At 36.1% G+C, this 21,772-nt stretch overlaps 1 protein-coding gene across 2 annotated transcripts; it reads left to right on the top strand.

Annotated features, from left to right (window-relative positions):
* Positions 1-10: 10 nt before the first annotated feature.
* On the top strand, positions 11-17,933 carry LOC121408231 (arginine/serine-rich coiled-coil protein 2-like). Of its 2 annotated transcripts, none has more exons than XM_041599623.1 (9): positions 11-126; positions 2,305-2,985; positions 3,999-4,081; positions 8,241-8,554; positions 9,081-9,370; positions 10,322-10,440; positions 11,427-11,546; positions 13,704-13,824; positions 14,409-17,933. In XM_041599623.1, exons 2-9 carry the CDS (start codon positions 2,349-2,351, stop codon positions 14,591-14,593), a joined length of 1,869 nt encoding a protein of 622 aa, XP_041455557.1. In that variant the 5' UTR covers positions 11-126; positions 2,305-2,348; the 3' UTR covers positions 14,594-17,933. The 2 variants fall into 2 exon arrangements, with proteins under 2 accessions (XP_041455557.1, XP_041455558.1); XM_041599624.1 differs by having other exon boundaries at positions 12-126; positions 8,259-8,554.
* The last annotated feature ends 3,839 nt before the right edge of the window (positions 17,934-21,772 follow it).

Genomic DNA, 21,772 nt, shown 5'->3' with positions numbered 1-21,772 from the left:
TGGGCGTTACAAACTAAGAGACATCGAGATAATTATGATGGAACTCGTTTCTCATGTTTCTCCGTAATCTGCGCTGAAAGTAAGCGATTTGGGTTTGCATTTTATCTTTGAAGTAATACTGAAAAGGTAAGAAATAAGGGCAAGCAGCCTTTCGTTTGATTTATTTATTTTTTGACCTGAATTGAAGATGTACAGATAACAGTGATTTATAATTAGATCTACATAGGCCTAGTAGATCTATAGTGAGTGATTGTATTACCGACCGGCCTTGTATTACCGAACGCGCGCATCATATGCGTCAGAAAATAATCAAATATGCTCAAACCTTTGCAACTTCCTTCCAAAGGGAACTTAAATAGAAAAATGATGAAAAGTTATCAAAAACACAATTTCGAAGTCTTTATATCCTCAAAACAATAAAATATGGTCAAAATAGCTCACGAGTGACTTTGTTGTTTTCCCAACTTTTCCCATAGAAAACACACGTTCGGTAATACGATACCTTTTCAAGTGACCAAAATATTTCACTTGCGAAGAGGGGTCCGATTGGAAGCTGATGTCGTAAAAATGAAAAACAATTTCGGCAAAATTTCTGCATATTTATATTTTGTAGGTATTTGTGTATTTATGGTGAAAGTTTGGTGAATTTTATTGGAATAATGTGTTTAATATGATCAAATTAATGAAAAGTGTTCGGTAATACGATCCACTACCATACAACCCGAGTACCGTACAAAACTGTTCAACTATAGCTCGGGCGCGCGCGGGCGTAGGCCTGTACGGTACGTGTACATGTACGGTACCTCGAGCGAAGTTCGTGCAGGCTCCATACTCCACTATCGCTAGTGTCTAGTGTACAACACGCTCCACCTACCCGAAGCGTAGTGTAGCGGTAGTGAAGTGGAGTGGAGCCTCAGCCTGCACGAACTTCGCTCGAGGTAGCGTAAGATTAACCGTTTTTAACGTTTAGATTCTAGACCAAAAGCTTCGGACCGGTCAGTGCAGTGCGTATGTATTGTTAATGTTAATTACTTGTTAGTTCAGGATACCTCTCTCTCGTCGTCTCGACTGTTCTTCCTCTGCTCCGCTAACATGGCTAAGGTCGGAGATCAACGGCGCCGTTGCATTGGAAGGGCCGCAGTTCATTGAGGCTCTGTACTAGAGTCTAACGTTCAGTTGCAATCATGAAGTACAACTGTACTACTGAGTAAGTTTTGGTGAGTTGTGTCAATGTGTGTAGCCTGGAGGCGTTTGGGAGTAAAAATCATAGTACTATCGTACCTTACTCCCTAACGCCTGGCGTGGGGATGTACATGTACATGTAAAGGGTCCCATGCACCGAAGGAAAAGGCAATTATACAAATGCACCAAAATGCTAGTTATGTTTAGAATCTGAGGTTAATAACACTTCTGTACATGGCATGGGTAAAAATATCGGTTGGCAACGTTTGGCAAAAAATTTATATTAATGCTTAAAAAACATCGCAGAAATGAGATGAAGAAATAAAAGTAGAAGAGAGTTTACTCACATTTGTTGTCATCGCCATCTTTGATCCATTGTTAATGCAACCTAATTACGTGACGCATGTAGAGGGCGGCAAAATCATGAGCGGTGCTAGATTAAAAAGTGCTAAAATGTCCCGCTTCAACCACTGAACTGAAAATAGGTATTTCCAGTTCAGTGGTTGAAGCGGGACATTTAAATCATGTACATTGGATTCATATCCGACATTTCTATGCTATAGATTTTATTTTTAGACAAGAATTCATTAAAAAAATGAGAAGAATATCATGAAGAGAAGGAAGAGACTTGCCCGATGTTAACGCTGCCATCTTGTTTTCTATTGTTCTTCTCCCACATTACGCGATGCAAGCGTCCTTATCGTTTTCTGGGACAATCCCAGTTTTTGAACCAGCGCCTCTTCTGCTGTACTGCTCCTAGCTGATCCTTCTACTTCTTCTTTGGAGATGGAACACTTCCATGGGATTGCGTGAAATTAGATACTTTTGATGAAATCTAAAATATAGGCCCCCTAATCAAATTGTTATAATTTAAGTTACAGAAAGATATATCTCTTTGGTGACTTCTTTTTACTTGCCTTTTGAGTAAAAGAATTTATGCTTGATGTTGACGTCAGTGCAGTGCAATAAAATAGCATTATAATTTTGTTTACAAATTATTAAAGACACCTAGGCAATTTATGTGATTTTCCAATAGTTGAGAAGGGCACACCACTATTATGAAATACATATATTATGAGTACACTTAATTGTATTTTCATTTTATCTTTCTTACCATATCAGATTATTTCTGAAGCTGTGAGTGGATACAGATAGCAACTGCCAAAATGGCTTCCCCTGCAACAGATGTTGACCATACAAATCACAGTGAAGGAGAGAATATAGAAAATAGACTATTTTCTGCATCACATGATCATCTCAAAGTACATGTAGATCCTTCTAATGGAAACCATGCTTCTCCAGGTTCTGACACGAGAAGGGCCTCAAAGTCCCGATCAAGGAGCAGGTCTCCTGGTTCTCCTCCTTCACCCAAGACTAGAGACGGTAATAGTGTAGAAAAAAAGAAGCAGATCAACAGATCACGCTCTAGAAGCCGCTCAAGGTCACCCTCGATCTCACCACAACGAAAGAAACGATCTCGGTCCCGCTCTCCAAAGCGGAGGAAGCGTTCACGCTCCCGTTCGCCAAAGCGCAGGAGAAGATCTCGCTCTAAGAGTCCCAAGCGGAGATCGCTGTCAAGGTCACCATCGAGAAGCAAGAAGCGAAGATCACGATCTAGGACGCCACGAAGGAAGCGAAGATCTCGCTCACCACGGAGGAAGTCGCGGTCACCAGGAAGGCGGCATTCAAGATCACCCTCTCCCGGGAAGAGGAGGAAGAGGTCTCGCACTCCGAAGAAGAAAAGGCGGTCACGTTCAAGATCTCTTTCTAAAGAAAGGAGAAGGGCTAGGAGTAGGAGCAAAGGTAATCATTTTACAGCATAAAGAGATATAGAGATCTGTTGGAATTTGAAATATGAATAATTTGGTTAATTCTTATTGCCTCGCCTGCATAGCAGAGCGAGACTATAGGCGCCGCTTTTCTGGCGGCAGCGGCGTCGCCTTTTCTTAACCAAGGTTATTAAAGTTTTAAAATGTCATCATAACTTAGAAGTATATGGACCTAGTTCATGAAACTTGGCCATAAGGTTAATCAAGTACTGCTGAACATTTTACCTGAGTTTCAGGTCACATGACGAAAGTCAAAGTCATTTAGGGTCAATGAACTTAGACCATGTTGGGGGAATCAATATCGAAATCTTAACCAAGGTTAAGTTTTTGAAATTTTGTCATAACTTCAACCTAGTTCATGAAAATTGGACATAAGAGTGATAATGTATAACTGAAGATCCTGCATAAGTTCCAGGTCACATGACCAAGGTCAAAGGTCACTTAGGGTCAATGAACTTTGACCATGTTGGGGGTATTTGAGGAATCCATAGAATCTATAAAACTTTGACGTTTTATGGATCTAGTTCATGAAACTTAGACGTAAAAGTAATTAAGTATACCTGAACATCTTGTGCTAGTTTCATATTACATGATCTAAGTGTATGTATCTACACATGTAGTTCATGAAACAGACATACTGTATAAATTATTGTTTTGCACATGTCTTAGGTCACATGATCATGGTCAAAGGTCATCGTGGGTCAATGGACATTATTCTTGTGTGAATAATTATTCAATAGCTGTTTTCAAAGTCACCACTGCTGCTATATCGAATTGGTAATGCAGGCGAGACTGCCAGAGATGTTCCACTTGTTTATTATTATTATGGGCTCTGACCTCACCCTATAGGAATTTTAGAATTTTTGGAGGGAACGAAAACTAAAAAATATTGTGAAAACAATTGTGTGAATTTCATGTCTTTCAGGAAACTTATGGCATGCAGAGTGAATGCGCTTCATTGTGATGTTATTTCCCTCTTCTTTTCAGATCGTTACAGGACGAAACGGAAATCAAGTAACCGCAGTAGAAGTAGAAGTCATTCCAGCAGCAAGAGCAGAAGCCCTTCACAGGTAGGAGAAAGATGAAGTTTCAGTAGGGTATATTGTACTGTTGAAAAGTTTACCCTGTTTATCTGGTGGCTTATATTTGTGTACCATTTGTATTGTAATGAAATTTAGATCAAAATGATAAATTAGTGTTGGGATGTATCACTGTTGAAGAAGAATAGCATGTTGATATATTTTCGAGAATGAACGGTCCATTTGTCCATGGAGAATTGAAAGGAATGCTTTGGAAGAGTGACAACAAATTGACTATAAGTATTTTCATTTTCAGATTTCTCATAGATGTAATCCATTTATGTATATGTTCATGTACATGTACAGTCCACATTTTACATGAATAAAATCATGAACTTTTGTGCATGCAAGGCGGGGGTTGGGGTGAAAAAATACAAAACAATACGGAAATGTTCAGTAGTATCCAACATGATAAAAACATCTAGAACATAATGATGTAGATTACAAATATATCAACATCAAAACATCCTTGAAGAAATCTTTGACAAAAACCCCTCCAAAGTCTTAAAAAGAAAAGTGGTAGTAATGTCCTTTGCCGTACCCAAAACCAATTGTGCATTCAGCCCGATGATAAACTTCAAGAACGAGTGTTGCTGATGAACCAGCAGCGGCCTTGACTCCTAGGAAGAGAGCATTGCAGCACCACCTACCACTCTTCCTCCTCCTACAACTACTACAAAGGTGCCAGTGCCAGAACCATTGGTACATGTAGGTTCTGACACGGAACATGTCGGTGAAACCAAGGTGAATATCTGGGGCAAATAGCGATGGATGGGGTTTTTGACTGTCTGTTTCTTGATGCTTTTGTTGGTAAGGTCATACTGTAATTGTTGAAATTTAGTGTATGTTGGTACTTGATACTTCCTCTTTGTCATTCTTAATTGATTTTGATATTACATTTATCTGGTACATTGTAGGTTGTTGGTTGTATATTATAGAGAAGGTATGTCACATGTTTTTAGGTCCATGTCTTTATTAGTTTCATCTAAATACAGCATTTTATTTTTATTTTTTTTTTCATTTTGTACCATACATGTAGGTACACATATTCTTTTTTGCTGGGCTGTCATCAAAGATTACAGTCTTTACAACTGATAAGTGGCATTCTTTTCTTTATATTACTACTAGCTGTGGTTTGTTTGAAAAGTACATATGCCAAAATTCCATATTCTTCAAAAAAAAATGTCAGAAAGACCCTTATGAAAATTAATCATGGACCTTTGCATAAAATATCTTCTCTTCTATAAACCTTCAGTCTTACTACCTGATATGCTATACCAGTACTCATTGTACATGTATGTACATGAACTTCTATTACAGATATTGCTCATGGTACATGTAAATGAAATTGCTTAACAGTGTACATGTACATGTACGTACTTAAAAGGAGATTCATTTTTTTGATGATTTTCCCGATATCCTTTCCCAATTCACTCCACATTTTTAAAAGACTACATGTACATAAAAGTCTTGTGTATCAGATTTTTTTTACATAGGACTGTAATGAACTTTATAGTTGAGGGCTTTTCTTTAATGACCAAAACTGTTATTCAAATTTAGTAAGCAAAATTATTCACTTGAAATGTTATCTATTTTGTCCTTCAATGGGAGTACTGTCAATGAAGCCATATTCATCTTTTTATTGCCCATCAAAAGTACCGTAAAAAACTGAACTACATGTATTACTTTCCTCCTATATGAACAAACTGTATTTCACTACATGTAACTTCAGTTAAATTTTAGCTCTTAAGATAGTAGATTTCATTATTTTGTGTCAGTACATGCATGTACATACATGTATGTAGCTAATTACATTGTACATGTTACACATACCCATTGATAAAACTTACAAACACATTTGAAGGCTTTGTCAAGGAAATTTTAAATGATAATGAAACAAGTAGTGCACACATCAAATTTCTGTGCAATGTGACAAGTTCACTTTCTTTTATTTATAAGTCAACGCGACCAATGTACTGTGTTTGATAAAGAGTCTCTGGGACCCATAAGGGCAATTTACTTTGAAAACAGCCTTCTTCACTATACAACAGATTCCTTGTTGGGTGCTTCTTTGTTCAATACAAAACCGTATTTTGAGATATTTTCTATAGCATTGCAGTGCACATTCCACAAAAGGTGCTTGATACTAGAAGTACAATTTTAGAGAACACCTATACATAGTTCACTTTCATCCTTCGTTTCTTTTTCACAATAGTCGGATCATCGAACGGAGCTATCTATGGGGGAAAAAGTGCCAAAGAACTGTCACAGTAAAATCTTTGTTGTCTTGAGATGTGAAACGAAAGAAAATTATATACATGTACAGTAGTTATACAGGGACTGAATGCAATCCAGAACTTCAAAAGTATCAAGGATGTTAATGATCATGATTAGGTTCAAAGCAAAATGTGATGTTGAAAAATGAACAGAAGAAAGTGTGTGGGGGCAACCTCGTACAGATTTTTTTCTTCAACTCTCAACTATAATAATAATAGTAATAATACTAATAATGTTAGGTATATTTACCTCGGGTAGCCACTTCAGTTTCGAAAACTGTTCTGCCAGCGGGCCCTGCTATTATTATTACCCCGGCTTTAGCTGAGCTGCCTAGGCGCTCAAGCATTCAAGGAATTTCTTCCTACCCGGTACCCATTCACCTAACCTGGGTTGAGTGCAGCACAATGTGGATAAATTTCTTGCTGAAGGAAATTACGCCATGGCTGGGATTTGAACCCACGACTCTCTGTATCAAAGTCAGAAGACTAATCCACTGGGCCACAACGCTCCACACTATAGTTGTCATTGGTGATCATTTTCTCTACTGATAGATTTTTATTATAAAAAAAAACAATCCTGTGCACATTGTCTATCTCTCCTTCATATTAATAGTGATAAGATTAATTCAACTTCATCATCTTAGGACGTTAATCAGTAATACCTAATATATTCTCCCGCATTCTCCTACGACAAGTAGTCATGTTGTTAAATTACCTATGGCAGTCATTCACTAATCCATACATTTATATGGCTCTAGTCTTCAGGGGTTTTGAACTCGGAACACTGAACATACATTGAAGCTCCTGTAATAGGGCCATTTTTTATACATGTACATGTATACCCTTTCAGAGAAAAAAGTATCAAAAATATATTTTGAACTATCTATTGAAATATATAAGGGCCAGCCCAGGATGCATACTATAGCAAATACATTGTGGTACATGTATGACTATAAATGTAGAGACGAGAAGGGAATTGCTTTATTGCAGTGCATACAGTACAACAGTACTGTTGAGTCCTGGATAACAATGGTGGATCCCTGTGAGGTTGTATTTAGGTCTACAGATCTATGGCATTTCTCAAAGTAGCTTGTGCATAGTGGCTATAGGAAGACCTTGTCAAAAGTTTTATGATATATTTTGAGCCCTTGACTTGTGGATGTAAATATACATGCTGTAAACATGGCATGCTGTTTCCATGCTGAGGATTCCTGGATTAAAGAGACAATATGTTGGGGTATTTACACTGTACATGGAAATCCATGTACATAAAACAGTTAGGTGGTCATATTCATATTGGATTATATCATATCTCGGAATTTTACATTTTGTGGTACAAATTACATTACATGTAGAATTTAAAAATTTTATTGGCATTTTATTCTTTCATTCATTTGTTATTTATTTGTTATATATATTATTATTGTTATTGTAGTATTATTACTATTATGATCTTGTTTCAGGTTAAGAAATATTCAAATTTCAAATTGAACAAGGGATTATTTACTTCCATAGTTCTATTGTGAATGAATAAAAAACCCAGCATAAAAAAGCTGTCAGGGTTTCATATAAAAAAAAAGCTTTATTGGGATTTGTCATTGAAACTGATTCTAAAATTGATTGCATTGGCCATTAATATTGTAGAATTCAGCTGCATGATTAGTCACTATAAAGCTTTGTGTTACAGGACCCAGGAAACATTTGCCATTGCATTTTCTGTTCAAAAGCAGTCTAGCTTGATCTGGTTGTGTGTTTTGTGAGTGTCAATGAATATGATTTGTACATGAAAGCCTCTTCATTAATCACATGTAATCCAAAAAGCCCTGTTCTGTGATAATGCTAACACTTTTTGTTGGCTTATCCCTTGAAAATAGCCCCCTCTATCCCCACAGGCACGGTCACACCACTCTCGCAGCCCGAGCTCTTCATCCGGAGATGATAGTGGAAAGGAACACAAGGTATCCTCGCCCGCGAAGGCAAGCAAACAGCGCTCATCCACCCACAAGAAGAAGAAGAAAAGGACGAAGTCAGCATCAAGGTCTCCATCAAGATCGCGATCAAGGTCAAGGTCTAGGGAAAGACGCAGGAGGCGGAGCAGGTCAAGGGAAAGGAGGAGGAGGTCCCCACCAAGATCACGAAGGTCACGATCCCATTCAAGGTCGAAGAGAAGGTCACCACCTCGCCGCAGGTGAGAAATATAAAAGTTCATTGGTGAGGGCCTGAATTATGATTTGCTGCTGTAACATAAAAAAATACTGAACTATTAAAGATGGAGTGTAAACACAATTTTCTCTTCAAATTTTCTGATTTATTAACTGTTCATATACTTATTTTACCTGATGCTTAAGAGAAATTCTAAACACAGTGACTTTGCTGTAGGAAACTCTTCTGATTTTTGTGCCAAATCTCATCACTTTTGAAATAAGTTGAGTATTCTTTGTAGGCTTTATTAAAAAAATCCATTGTGACTCGGACTCATACCTGTGGTATTTGTAAACAATAATACTGATCTAAATATGTTTGGGTGTGGTAATGTTACAATTGTAAGCTGACGTAGGCGTTCATATTTTGAAAGGACATTGACCTTAATCAAGATAGAAATCTGTACGGGATGGCCCTTACTAAATGTAGTCGACTTTGATTATGTGATGATATCGGTATTTTGTTACAGCAGGTTCTTGATGATGATGATTTATTTCTGTCTGAAACCACAGGTCCAGGACTCCACCAAGACGTCGTCGTCGCAGTCGTTCACGTTCTCGCTCTCCATTCAGGGGAAAGTCATACAGGCGTCGATCACGGAGCCGATCGCCAATAAGGCGTCATCGGAGATATTCATCGTCTGACAGCGACAGTGCGATGAACGCCCAAGAACAGCTGGCCAGGAGGCTGGAACGTGCCAAACAACTCCAAGAGGAGAGAGAGAAGAGAGAAATGGAGCAGCTGAAGAAAGGATTGAAGGAAGAAGAGAAGGCAGAAGAAAAGAAACCAACTGCACAAAAAGGTATGTTTGATCAATGTCAATAGGGACAAATGCCAACTTCTCTGTTTGGTTTGGGATGTGGGTTGGAGTTAGAATTAGAATATGCAAAATTCAGGTTGGTGAGTCACTAAATGGTTTACCAGGGGAGAACAAACAGATAAGAACTCTTTTTTTATTGACTGCCAGCTTTTCTATTTAAGCCTTCTTCATTTATTGGAAATAGCACCTTTATCCCCTTTATAGCATTTTCATGACCAATTTGATATCATTTTTTTGGTAAACTTCTCATTGTTCTTTCCTTTGATATAGTTTAGAGAAAAATCAATGATCAGATTTCACAATATTTATGTATGAAGATGGCTGGTTCTTGTAATCAATGATGGATCATTTGACCAATCAACCTGAAACTTGACTCGCATATGCACAGACATGAGAGTGACAAAAATCTGAGCAGAGTTCGGATTAATGAGGTCACTTGTCAAAGGTCACATGGGAGCAGAGATGATTAGAGTAATTACATGTATCTAGGTCATAAGGTTAGAAGTCAAATGTCACAGAGATCATTATGTGCATGAAAATAACTAGTTCTGGCAATAACAGAAGCACTGTTTGATTGCTCAAATAAGATATATATGAGTGATCTGATCTGAAGTTTGGATCGATCGCAAGGTCAAAGGTTATAGAAGCCATGGCTCATTGCACAATAATAGTAGAGGCCATGGCTCATTGTCACAATAATAGCTGAATTAGAATTAACTTGATTCATGAATGCATTTGAAAGTGACACTTGGACTATATTATGAAGTTTATGAAAATGCTAGAAGTTAAAGATCTGGCTATGGCCGAGGCATGAATACCTACTACAGTACATGTATGTCACAGATATGTAATTTGTTATAATACTAAAGAATCAGAGTGATTATAAGCCAAAGTAGTAACTAGTAATTTTTTTTCATTTGCTTTGTGATCTAGAAGCTGCAGCGATTGCCGCAGCCCTCAATGCTGCAGCCAACCCTGTGGCCCTGGCTGCTGCCTCCACAGTGAACCCACAGATAGCTCTACAAGCAGCTGCTGCAGCTGTACAAGCTCAGGTAAGACAACCAATTTCTTTTATTTTGTCAATGATTATACAATCATCATGTGAGTTGGTATCCTCATTCACACCATCAACATCAATATCAACATTGAAAAACAGATAATCACTGTAGATAACATGAATACAAATCTACAAAACACGTTCAAACTAGGAGCAACCAGATATCGTGATCAATTAATATTACTGTAACTCTGCAGTAGAGTACTAAACCAAATGTGTAATCAGAACAAAATGGACGCACCCATGCAACAGGGATAATAACAATTCTGGCTGATGAATTCAAGCAAGAAAATTGAGAAATCCTGCTCTGGTACTGTAATTTTTATAGCTCTACTTGGGTGATTTATTGTTTAGAAATATAGTATCATAGGTAAGTCTTTAATAAATAGATCTAGGTATGGAAATGAAGGCCTGAAAAGAGGTATTCATAGTCTTAGGTGGCACTGCATTTCTTATGTACAGTTTATCTTTATTTTGGCGGTCCGTTGGTCCGCCGAAAACATCTGGGCGGACACTGGTCATAAAAGAAAAACCTGAGATGACTCAGGTCTAAAAGCTACGGAAATCATTAAATCTGATAAGTTGATAGTAAACTTGGTAAAGTCATTGTGAACTTGTAATTATAAGTATTTATGAAATGGGACCATGTTGTTGTAACATGCCTCAAATTTTATTCAGGCAAGTCCAATTTTCCATTGCGCACAATTATAGACCAAAAGAACAAAAATGAGAAAGGGTACATTGAAACTTCAAGTCCTTTTGAGACTAGCATCCAAAGCCATGGTGATTGAGTTCCTTGCATTGATTTGCACCCTGTTACCACATTCCTTCATCAGGATCATCATCATTCTTGTTGTCGTTGTCATCGTTTTCATCATCATCGTTAGCATCGTCATCATCATCGTCTTTATTTTTAGCATTTATATTCGTTTGTTATTAAAAATGTGATATATTTTTTCATTTATTGTGTTTTGCTTCTAGGTTCTTGCTCAAACAGGAATAGCCGTACCCAACTTCTACAACCCAATGGCTGTCAATCCAGTTCACTATGCAGAGCAGGAGAAGAAGAGAAAACAACTCTGGTCAAAGAAACCGGAAGAGGTATGAAAAGTAATCATTAATGTTTCTCTTTGCACTTTAGAAACAATTTTTTTGTAGTGTTACTTTTCCAAAGATGAGTGCTACCAGGAATTTTTAACACCTGGATCCCATAACACAAAGGTTATCGAGTGATCATACACTTGATTTTCATGATTGATTGTACATTGTAGTCTATACAATCATTTGTATAGATATCCTTCTATGATAAATGCTAAGCTTTATCTCACAGAATTGTTACCAAATGCAACGCCAAAAGTGAAATGCAAACAGAAGCATGTGTTTTAGTCTTACGTTGAATTCTTACAGTGCATTCAAACACAACTCTTCTGCAACAGGCCTGAGGGGATGTTTGAGGAAGATGTTCATGAAGTTATGCAAAGCTTTATGAACAACTGAGATGAGGTGTAGTGCCAAAATATGATCCCAATATATTTTGTATTCAATTAACAATCTAACTCTATGCGATTTGAATCGATCATCAATAAAACAACCACTGTCCTCAAAATGTATTTTAATAATCAAAATATTGATTAACTGCAGTTTATAAAAAAAAATCAATTTAATTGAGACTCACAATTACCTTGTCTTATGTAGGGACAGTGATTTTCCGCGATCGCGGAAAACGGACGGAATTCACGGAATCGGCTGTTTGAAACGGAAAGTGGCTTTTCAAACGGAAAATCACGGAAAACAAGTTTTTTCTCAAAATGCACAAAGAAGCAACAGAAATTAATCCCAAATCCTCAACAAAATACTACATGTAATATCAACTGAAAAAACACGATCTCACTTTGCAACAACAATCATGACAATCAATACATCGTAACTAGACTCGAGCGTCTTCATCACTCGATCGTATCCAAATTAGTTTACACTTACGTCCGCATAGAAGGCAGAATCCGGCCGTGTGTTGCTGCCCTCTGCGTTCGGTCATAATATAATAATGATCACGGTGATTCATCAAATCCAAAATGGCGGATATTCGGAAGTCGTCGACTGCTCAAAACGATGTCCGAAAAGTCCCCAAATCAGCGATAAAATCCCATTTAACAATAAAATAATGCTAATAATATGAAAGGTGAGAATATATTAATGTTGATTATGTTTCCCTAATTTTTTTTTTAGCTCGAATCTCTTCAATTAAAATGGATTTTAAAGCGATGTTAGTACATTGGTAGATGCAAATTTTGAGCAGCGCTAGCATTTTGACATCGCTACTCGTTGCGTATTGGTTTTCTATGTAAACGGAATTGTCAATTTTTCTTGTACACAAAGTCTATGGGGAAACGGAATTTCCGTTTCCAGACATGCTGAAACGGAATTTGAGATTTTCTGAAACGGAAAAGGCAATTTTTAGAAACGGAAAATCACTGTCCCTACTTATGTTCAAATTATCTGTAAGTTTGTCCTTAACGATACAAAAAGTTTTATAAAACACCCCCTAGATCATTATCAACATCAATTACAATCATGATGATCATAATTATCACAATTGTCATCACCACTTCCATCATTACGACCTCCACCACTGTATTTTTGTTGTTGTCGTTACTAACATAATTATTATTATAGATACTACCATCATCTTATCTTGATCAGCACCATTATCAGTATAATCATCACCATAATCCTCGCCACTCCTATCAACATCAAAGTCAACAAACTTGCAATGAGTGAAAGATAGAGGGAAATCGTGTAAGGGGGAAAGAGACTTGAAATTTTTCAAAATAGATTAGTGCTTCATATAGCTGTTTGTAAGTAATGATCGACTTTATTAATCAATCGACTGGTGGCCTTTTTTAGTAGCTAAATCAATTATAAAGATTTGGTGTATACCCCTTGAAAGGGTCACTATCTTTCATAAAGTCAGTCATCACTAGTTACAAGCAAATTTGAGAAACATCCACCTGGGCACCGTAAAACAAAGGTTTAAATTAAGATCATTAAGACTGACTATGAACCAATCAGAATTGTCCTTTGAAATTAGTGATCAATGGCTAACCTTTTAGTTACAGGACCCAGGCCTTTCAGTGATACTGGAGAATGTTTCACTGTGATACCCTATCCTCAACTGAGGCTATCAGTTCTTGCATTTATCCTATTTGATATAAGAGCTTGGTTGCCTGTTTAAGTCAGATCTCGTTTGTCTCTTTACAGAAAACAGAGGCCGCACCTTCGAGCAACAACTGGGAGAAGACGTCCTTTGGTGATACAGCTACCCGAGAAAAGTTCAGACGTCTCATGGGCATCAAGGGTGCTGCAGCAGAATCAAGTACAGGTAAGATTGACAGTATCCAGAATTTATTGAGATATAATTGCTTATCCCATCAGAACACCTCAAAGCACTTGTAGATGATATGTTTTTACCCCAGTCATTGGATTCTGGCTTCCCTCATGAAGTGTAAGCACAATTCACTACCAGGAATAAGCAATCAAGACACTCTAATTGCCAAGCCAACTGCCATGGCGTTTGCATCTTACCACGTACTCCTTTATCACTTTGGTGGAAAGTGGGTAAGTGGATTGATATCTTGTCAAAGAATCCTAGTGTTGCATTGCAATGTGAACTGACAAGGGAAGCATCAGAATTACAACATCATGGTGGATTTTGTTAAAATTTGTGTACAAACGTCACTTGTATTGCCAATATGAGCATGTATATATGGACAAGAACAAGAAATGTTAGAAATCTTGCTTCAAAGAACATTGGCAGATTTTAAAGGTTCCAGTAACTCTCTAATTTTTATATGACTGCAGTTGACAATTATGCTGTCATAAGTACTACAATTTGTCTTGCTACTTAATAACTGATCTTCTTTTTATTCAACTCTGTACAATTACTCTGATATTTTTTTTTTGAAGGTGATGACAACGAGAGCACCAGGTTGATGGATCAGTTAGATCACGACTATCAGACGGCTCGCATCAAGACACACACCCAACGCAGCTTTGGTCTTGGTTTCGGCCACTCCTATTCAATGCCCACGCAGCAAGTAGCTGCACCCTCCACCGCAACGGCACCCAAAGATCCGACCAAGAAAGAATGATCCAATCCCAATCATTTAATGTATCGTTTCTGGATCAAATCTACTGAATCTGAATCTTTCCAATGTATGTGTGCCAATGATGGAGCTAAAGCAACCTTGTAAATATTGTAATTCTCTTTTGTGATTTGAAAAATCATGAATTTTTGGGAGCTTGTTTCAAGAACAATTTTTTGAAAATTTTGCTTTTATATGGAATATTAGTTAATTTTAAATTTGCTGTTTATGCTGTTTTTTTCTCTCCTAAAAACAGTTTGAAATTTCATGAATATATATACTCAGAATGGTTCCATTTTCTACTATGAGTGTTTGAACATTGAAACATTTTTCTCTATCTTTTATCTACTGGAGATATAAATCTGTGTTATCAAAGATGTGCATAACATACAACCTATAATCATCAGATTAATTAGATCTATTATCAAACATGTATAACATACTTCAGTAATCATCTGTAGTGATAAATATTTGTAATTAAACATGTATAGCATACCATCGGTTGTCATCCACTCTCAGTGATCAAGAGTGCATGGCTTACATGTAACAGATGAGGTGTTTCATATAGATTCAAATGGGCTTGGAATTTCATCCGAGTTGATGTTTTCAGTGCATCACTGCATTAGTCAAGGTCATGCTTGGGCACATGCCATACTATGTATCAATCAACAAGATTACATGTTGAATTTCATGTTCACATTGGTACTTTTGCTTGACTTTTAGCCAGACTGTCATTCTTGTTGAGAAGACATTAGACATGTATAAATATGTCCAGAAGTGACTCATAAATGGGGAGCAGCATTGAAGAATTTTCATTTTATTTTGAGCACCAGTAACTGCAGGAAAGCTGTTTGCATTAGGTTCGCTTAAACTGTCATCTTACTTTCATATTTTTTTTTAGACATATGGCCATTTGTATAATGTAAGAATGTAAGTCTAATGAAGTATTGACTACTTAATTATTTACATTAATTCATTATATTCACTTGTATAGTTGTATTTTTCTGCAACTTTTTTTTGTGTGAAAACACGCTCATACTTTTGCTACATGTATAATGAATGATTGGTCTGTTAATTCAGAAGTCAATGTAGCATAGGTTATTGGATGGAGATTAATGTTCTATAATGAAAGGCAAGGGGTGCTTTGTAAGGTAGTTTGAAATTTTACAAATGACTTGTTTATGGAGTGCCAAATGGGCTGTCAAAAAGTTTCTCTCGACCAATTCATGCATAACATCAACTATGTCAATTTGATTAGCTAAACTTGAATGATGCTGAATTATTAACGTTGTTGTAATGCAATTCAGAGTACATATATGCCACCATTCGTATTTCTTTACACTGATGCATTTGAAAGTTATCATTCCCATTTGGAATTTCACATCCAAGTTGTTTGATCATCAGTCTGAGATTCATGATGTGTTAAAGAAATTGTTGCAAAAGAAGCAAACTTAAGGAAAGTTGTAGCGACTTGATTGTTTTATGATTAAACCATTTTGTACAAAAGTAGTGATATGTACAAGAATGTTTTTTGTTAACTTGGACCGGTATTCTGAAATTCATACTTTTATTTCATATTCATTATTGTATTTGTCATGAAATAGTTGAAAATATACTGGTGATAGGTTGAAGTGTGCAACATTGTGCCAAATGGACCAGCACACAAGTTATTAGTTCATAATTGCAAACCAATGGTGTGCCAAATTTGTTATCACCATTACAGTTGAAATAAGATAAAATATGAAATTCCAGAATAGCAGCCCTGTTGTTTTTATAAGACAGCTTTCTGAAATGATGGAGAGAGAATATTCACTCATTCTTATCTCATCTCCAATATTTTGATTTCTGGTCTATGTCCATCATGAATATTTGTTGTGTGAAATTGTATATTTGTTATTTGTAAATGAGTAATCGATTATCTGTGGAGCAGTTTTCTTTCTTTCTTTTTCCTACTTGACTACATTGTACATAATGAAAATTAGCATAGTTTTGACTTTCATCAATTCTTTTAATGAACAAATATGAATTTTTATTTTAGGATTGTTTCCTTTTCTTTTTATGATTTGGTATGGTTCTTTTATACATTTACTCCTTTAGGATACATGTACATATGCCCAAGCTTCATGAAAATATTTTTTATTGTTATATTAAGTCATGCAAAAAAAGTACAGTAAAAGAAATCACTTATCACTAAAGCTTCATTCACATGCTGCAGGCAGACTAACTCTTAAAAAAGGAGAAGTAAAATAATTATATTAGCTCTCATTAAAAAAAGGAAGAGGTGGACATTAAAATAACACCCTCTTGTGCAGTTCACATGCTCATGTACTGACTTCCTACAAACATTCTAGAAAATTAGGGGTAAATTATGATATACTAGCTATATTGGCTACTTGATCTCTTGAGAGAAAAGGCTTGTTTGGTAGCATGGTATCTTTGTTCCTTATTCCCTGTATGAAAATGTATTGAGATAAGCAGATGAATTGTTTTCATTTGAGGGGGTACATTTTAAAGGACTATATGACAAAATATTATTTAAGAATGCATTATTGTCTTCTGACATGTTTGAGCTGACATCTACATGTATCCTTGGTTTTGAACTTTTGAAATTCAAATTGCAAGTCCTAGCTTAATTTAAGCTGATTTAGTGAAAATCAAGTATTGTTCAAATATAAGTTGCTAGCCACATTGTCATTTCCCAATGTATCTTTATCATATTCTCTCATTATTATTATTATTATGGTATTCATTATGGTATCATGGTTCTTGGAGGACCATTGTTTTCCTCCATTTCAGCCAAAGTTCTTATCCATGGATTGTAAATATTTCATATGATAATGACAATTTTAGGGTGCTGACAAAATAAGTCCTTGGAGCTTACACAGATCTTAATTTTGATCATATTTCCCCCCCCCCCCACCAAACAACCCACAAAAAGCACATTATTTTTACTATATGAATTTCCTCTAAATTACTACTTAAACTCGCATTCTGTACTTTGCTACTCATACAGATTTAAGATGGGTGGCAAACCCATCCATCTTTTAAAGATTTAATTGTGGTAATGGACTGCAATTCCCTTGCCCATCAACAAAATTTTGTGTTTTCAAATTTAAAAGAATACCTACTATTGTAAGAGCTTGGGAATCCTTTCCCCTTTGTCATTTCAGTGTACATTACCAATGGTTTCAATAGATGACAAACATATCCGTGAAGACTTGGTTGCAATTCAATATTATATCCTTAGGAAGTACACCGTACCTTCATTGCACTTGATGGTGTATGTAATCTCAAAGCCAGATAATCACTTTGGAAATAAAATGTACTTATTGGTGCAGATGTGTATGAAATTTGATTAAAAAAAAAACCGAAGTTTGAATTACAAACATGCATAGTGGTTGTGTTTTCATTTTTTAAGGTTCTTTCCCTTGACTATCATATTTTCAGTATTCTCTGAAGACCAAACAATGGATCGTTGTGCGAGGCATGAAATTTGATTTTGATATGGCGAGTGGATTTGTAAAGAAACGATAATGGTAATGGACGCCAATGGACCCATTTTCATTAAGCTGTTTATGAAGTTATGCATGAATTTATGACTGACTTCAATATTCCTTGATTGTCACTAATCATTTCAACGGGCAAATGTACTTTAAAGTTCTTAATGTTGAGATGTTTTTCATGATAAGTACATTTGTTCCCCCATCAGGGTTTACTTTAAAGGAAGTCTCGTTTATATTGGCGAGAACAAAAATCTTGGGAACTACTTTGTATTTCAGTTATTAGTAAAGCCATGCATAGGGGAAGGCGGGTTAAATTGAACCTTAAGGGTTAGTTGAGCCACCACCTATTCCAATTATGAACGGGTCAGACATCGTGGTGGTGCCATATATTGATGACCCACTGCATAACTGCTAACACAACACTGAAAATTTCATCAAAATCGGATGTAAAATAAGAAAGTTATGACAGTTTTAAGTTTCGCTTTATTTCACAAAACAGTTATATGCACATCCTGGTCGGTATGCAAATGAGGGGAATGATGACATCACCCACTCACTATTTCTTTTGTATTTTATTATATGAAATGTAAAATATTTCCATTTTCTCCTTATTGTCATGAGAAACAAGGTTTCATTTCTCTACGAACATGTGGAATTACCATTGTTTGAACATATCGTGGTCCAACCACGAGGGACCTTATTGTCAAATTTGTGAAAATTGAAATTTTGTATAATTCAAACAATAAAATACAAAAGAAATGGTGAGTGAGTGACATCATCAACTCTCTCATTTGCATATCACTGAGTTGTGCATATCACTGTTTTGTGAAAAATAAGCGAAACTTTAAAATGTCATAACTTTCTTTTTTTACATCCGATTTTGATAAAATTTTCAGTGTTATGCTTGTTTGATTTATCTCTATTTATTCAAATCAACATTTTTTGGGGTGGACTTGCCCTTTAAAAAGCCATTGATATGCAGGCAGAAGGAAAAAAAAAGACAGTGATGTTGTTTTACTTTTAGAAGATGTTAGTATTTATAGAGAGTTAGCAAGTGAAAAGACTTTCAAATAAAAAAAAGGCCCCTGGTTCTTGCCCCGTAGCTTTTGTACATAGTTTTTGTGGCTCAATGTACCCCATTATGGGTGGGGCAAGTTGAGCCATTTAGTGACAGCGCCTTTCATACGCGTTGGGGTAGTTATTGGCAAAATATGTTTCCCAAGAATTAAATTTAAGGGCAAGGTACTTATTTCTACAAGATAATTAGTCACATCAGTCCTAACATTGAAAAAGCAAAAAATGGCTCACCTTACCCCGCCTTTTGAAATACCACCTTTGATTAAATCCATTATATCTAGATATGAACACAAGTACACATGACTGATCTTTTCTTATAATCTGGGCTTACAAAGCCGCTTTCTTTCCGAGTTGGCATGGAGATTAAATTTTTCTATAAAGTCAGATCTTATCTTTGGCCATGCGTCTTGAACTTGCCCCACAAAAACTGAAGGTGGTTTTGTTACGCTTTTTCAATTTTCATTCAGTCTATCATACGATATCTTGACTGAACGGAGAGATATTTTTAATGAAATTGGTATCATTTTAAAACTAAATAATTATATACCCTATCATGTCTGAAAAAAAAATAAATGCATAGCACGTAAATAGAATGAAAAAAATGACGAGGGTGGTTGAGGAAGGGGTAGCGGAGGTGGGGAAGTAGAGGGGGAAGTGGTACACACAAAGTCTATGGGATTATCTTAATTATTTTGGTTTACAGGGGGCCACTAGAAACTTAGTTTGGTCTCATTTTAAAGCTTGAAGTGATATGTATAATATTTTAATACACTTTACAATTTTATTTCAATTAATTAATTGTAATAAGCAATAATTAATAAAAGCCTAAAATTCCTTATATAAAAAACACAAAAAATTCTTACATAGGAACAAATATACGTTGAATGGAGACGCATTATGAAATTGGTGTCACTTGAAAGTCGAGTATAATTTGTTAGGGTTGATAGTACACTGTAAAAACTGCGGTGTTGAAACTGACACCAATTGGTGTTAATAGAGGACCACACACTGAGGTGTTGAAATTACACCCTAGAGATTAAACATAACACCAAAGAGTGTAAATGTAACAACGAAAGTTGTTGTAATAACACCTATAGGTGTAAAACTAACACCACCAATTTAACACCGGTGTAAAATATCTGTGGTCCTCTAAGCACACCGTTTAACACCACAGTTTTTGCTGTGTATAAGCTTACATGCATAACATTTGTGTACATTATCAATGATTTCTATAGATTACAAACATATCTGATGAAGACTGCAGCTTGTGTTTTTGGATGCAATAAGTCAGTTCATAGTTACTTTCTGCACATGATCAAAATATTCTACGCATGATCAGAGGAAGGTCATTTGTACTCAAGTGACGTGGTGGTTTAAATCTAATGAGATCAGCACCAACTTTGATGTCTTGATTATTCATATATTCTTTTGAATTGTGGTTTTCATTTACATCCACAAAAACAACAATGCGTCCTCGAACGACTGGTATGTCACATAGTCTAGGAGCCAGGGGGCTTTATTCAGAATTTTTGGTGGGGAAGGTTTGACAAGCTTATCCGGGGTAAAATTGTGCGCTGATTCCAAAAATGCCACTCTTATTGACCGTACTCACGCCATTTTGGTCATTTTGGCCAAATTTTGGCCAAAAATGACCATTTTGACCACTCTTTGGAAAATGGTCCCTTAACAGACTGCTTTTGTAGCCACATGCAATTAAAAGGGTCTATCTTAAGTAAAAATGCACACAGATTCCAGATAAAGTGCTTTCATTTGCCAAATCACAATAGCAGTGGTCATTTTGGCCATAATTTGGCCAAAAATGACAATTTTCATGATTTTTGGGCCGAAATGTGTTACAAATATTGATCAGAGCTACGACTGGATGTTTTTAGAAATCCACATTTATTTTCAAAATGTGCGCTGGATCATAACCATCAACCTCATGTAATTTATTCCGTCAGTTTTGACCTATGAGGGTCATTTTGGGTACTTTAGACATAACTGACCATTCGCGCAATTTGCATTATTAACTGTTCAAATAGGCAGGAAATTGAGGTCTTCAGCATGTTTTTTCTTCTTCCCTTATAAAATGAGAATGCATTTAAATGTCCTTCAAGTGTAAAATTTTATGCTGATTCCAAATATATCATTCATAATAACCCTATTTAATAGCTTGTGGTAATTTTGACCACTTATGGCCCTCAAAATGGCCAATGACATCAGTTCATTTTACCCCCAAATACTTCGAACGTTACCAGAACCATTACAAGGTGTGCTGCGACACCTAACATTGGTGTGTTAATCCTTCAAATTGAACATCTCACAAAGTATTTTGACCTTATGTAATTTATTCCATCAGTTTTGACCTATGAGGGTCATTTGGGGTACTTTATACATAACTGACCCTTTACGAAGTTTTGCATAATAAAGTGCACATATACATGTAGGCAGGAATTTGAGGTCTCATAGCGTGCTTTATCTTCTTCCCAATATAAAATGCAAATGCGTTCAAAAATCCATCTTGTGTACAACTTTATGCAGATTCCAAATATATCAGTCTTATTGACCCTATTCAATAGCTTATGGTTATTTTGGCCACTTATGG

Source organism: Lytechinus variegatus, chromosome 2 (genome assembly GCF_018143015.1).
Source record: "Lytechinus variegatus isolate NC3 chromosome 2, Lvar_3.0, whole genome shotgun sequence".
NCBI classification, from domain to species: domain Eukaryota; kingdom Metazoa; phylum Echinodermata; class Echinoidea; order Temnopleuroida; family Toxopneustidae; genus Lytechinus; species Lytechinus variegatus.
This window is presented reverse-complemented; position numbering and strand designations above follow the sequence as displayed.

Excerpts from the sequence above, each read along its gene's own strand:
- LOC121408231 (XM_041599623.1), top strand. The coding sequence starts at position 2,349 with ATGGCTTCCCCTGCAACAGATGTTGACCATACAAATCACAGTGAAGGA. Across the intron at positions 4,082-8,240 it reads AGAGCAGAAGCCCTTCACAG|CCCCCTCTATCCCCACAGGC; the intron begins GTAGGAGAAAGA and ends CCTTGAAAATAG. Across the intron at positions 9,371-10,321 it reads GAAACCAACTGCACAAAAAG|AAGCTGCAGCGATTGCCGCA; the intron begins GTATGTTTGATC and ends TTTGTGATCTAG.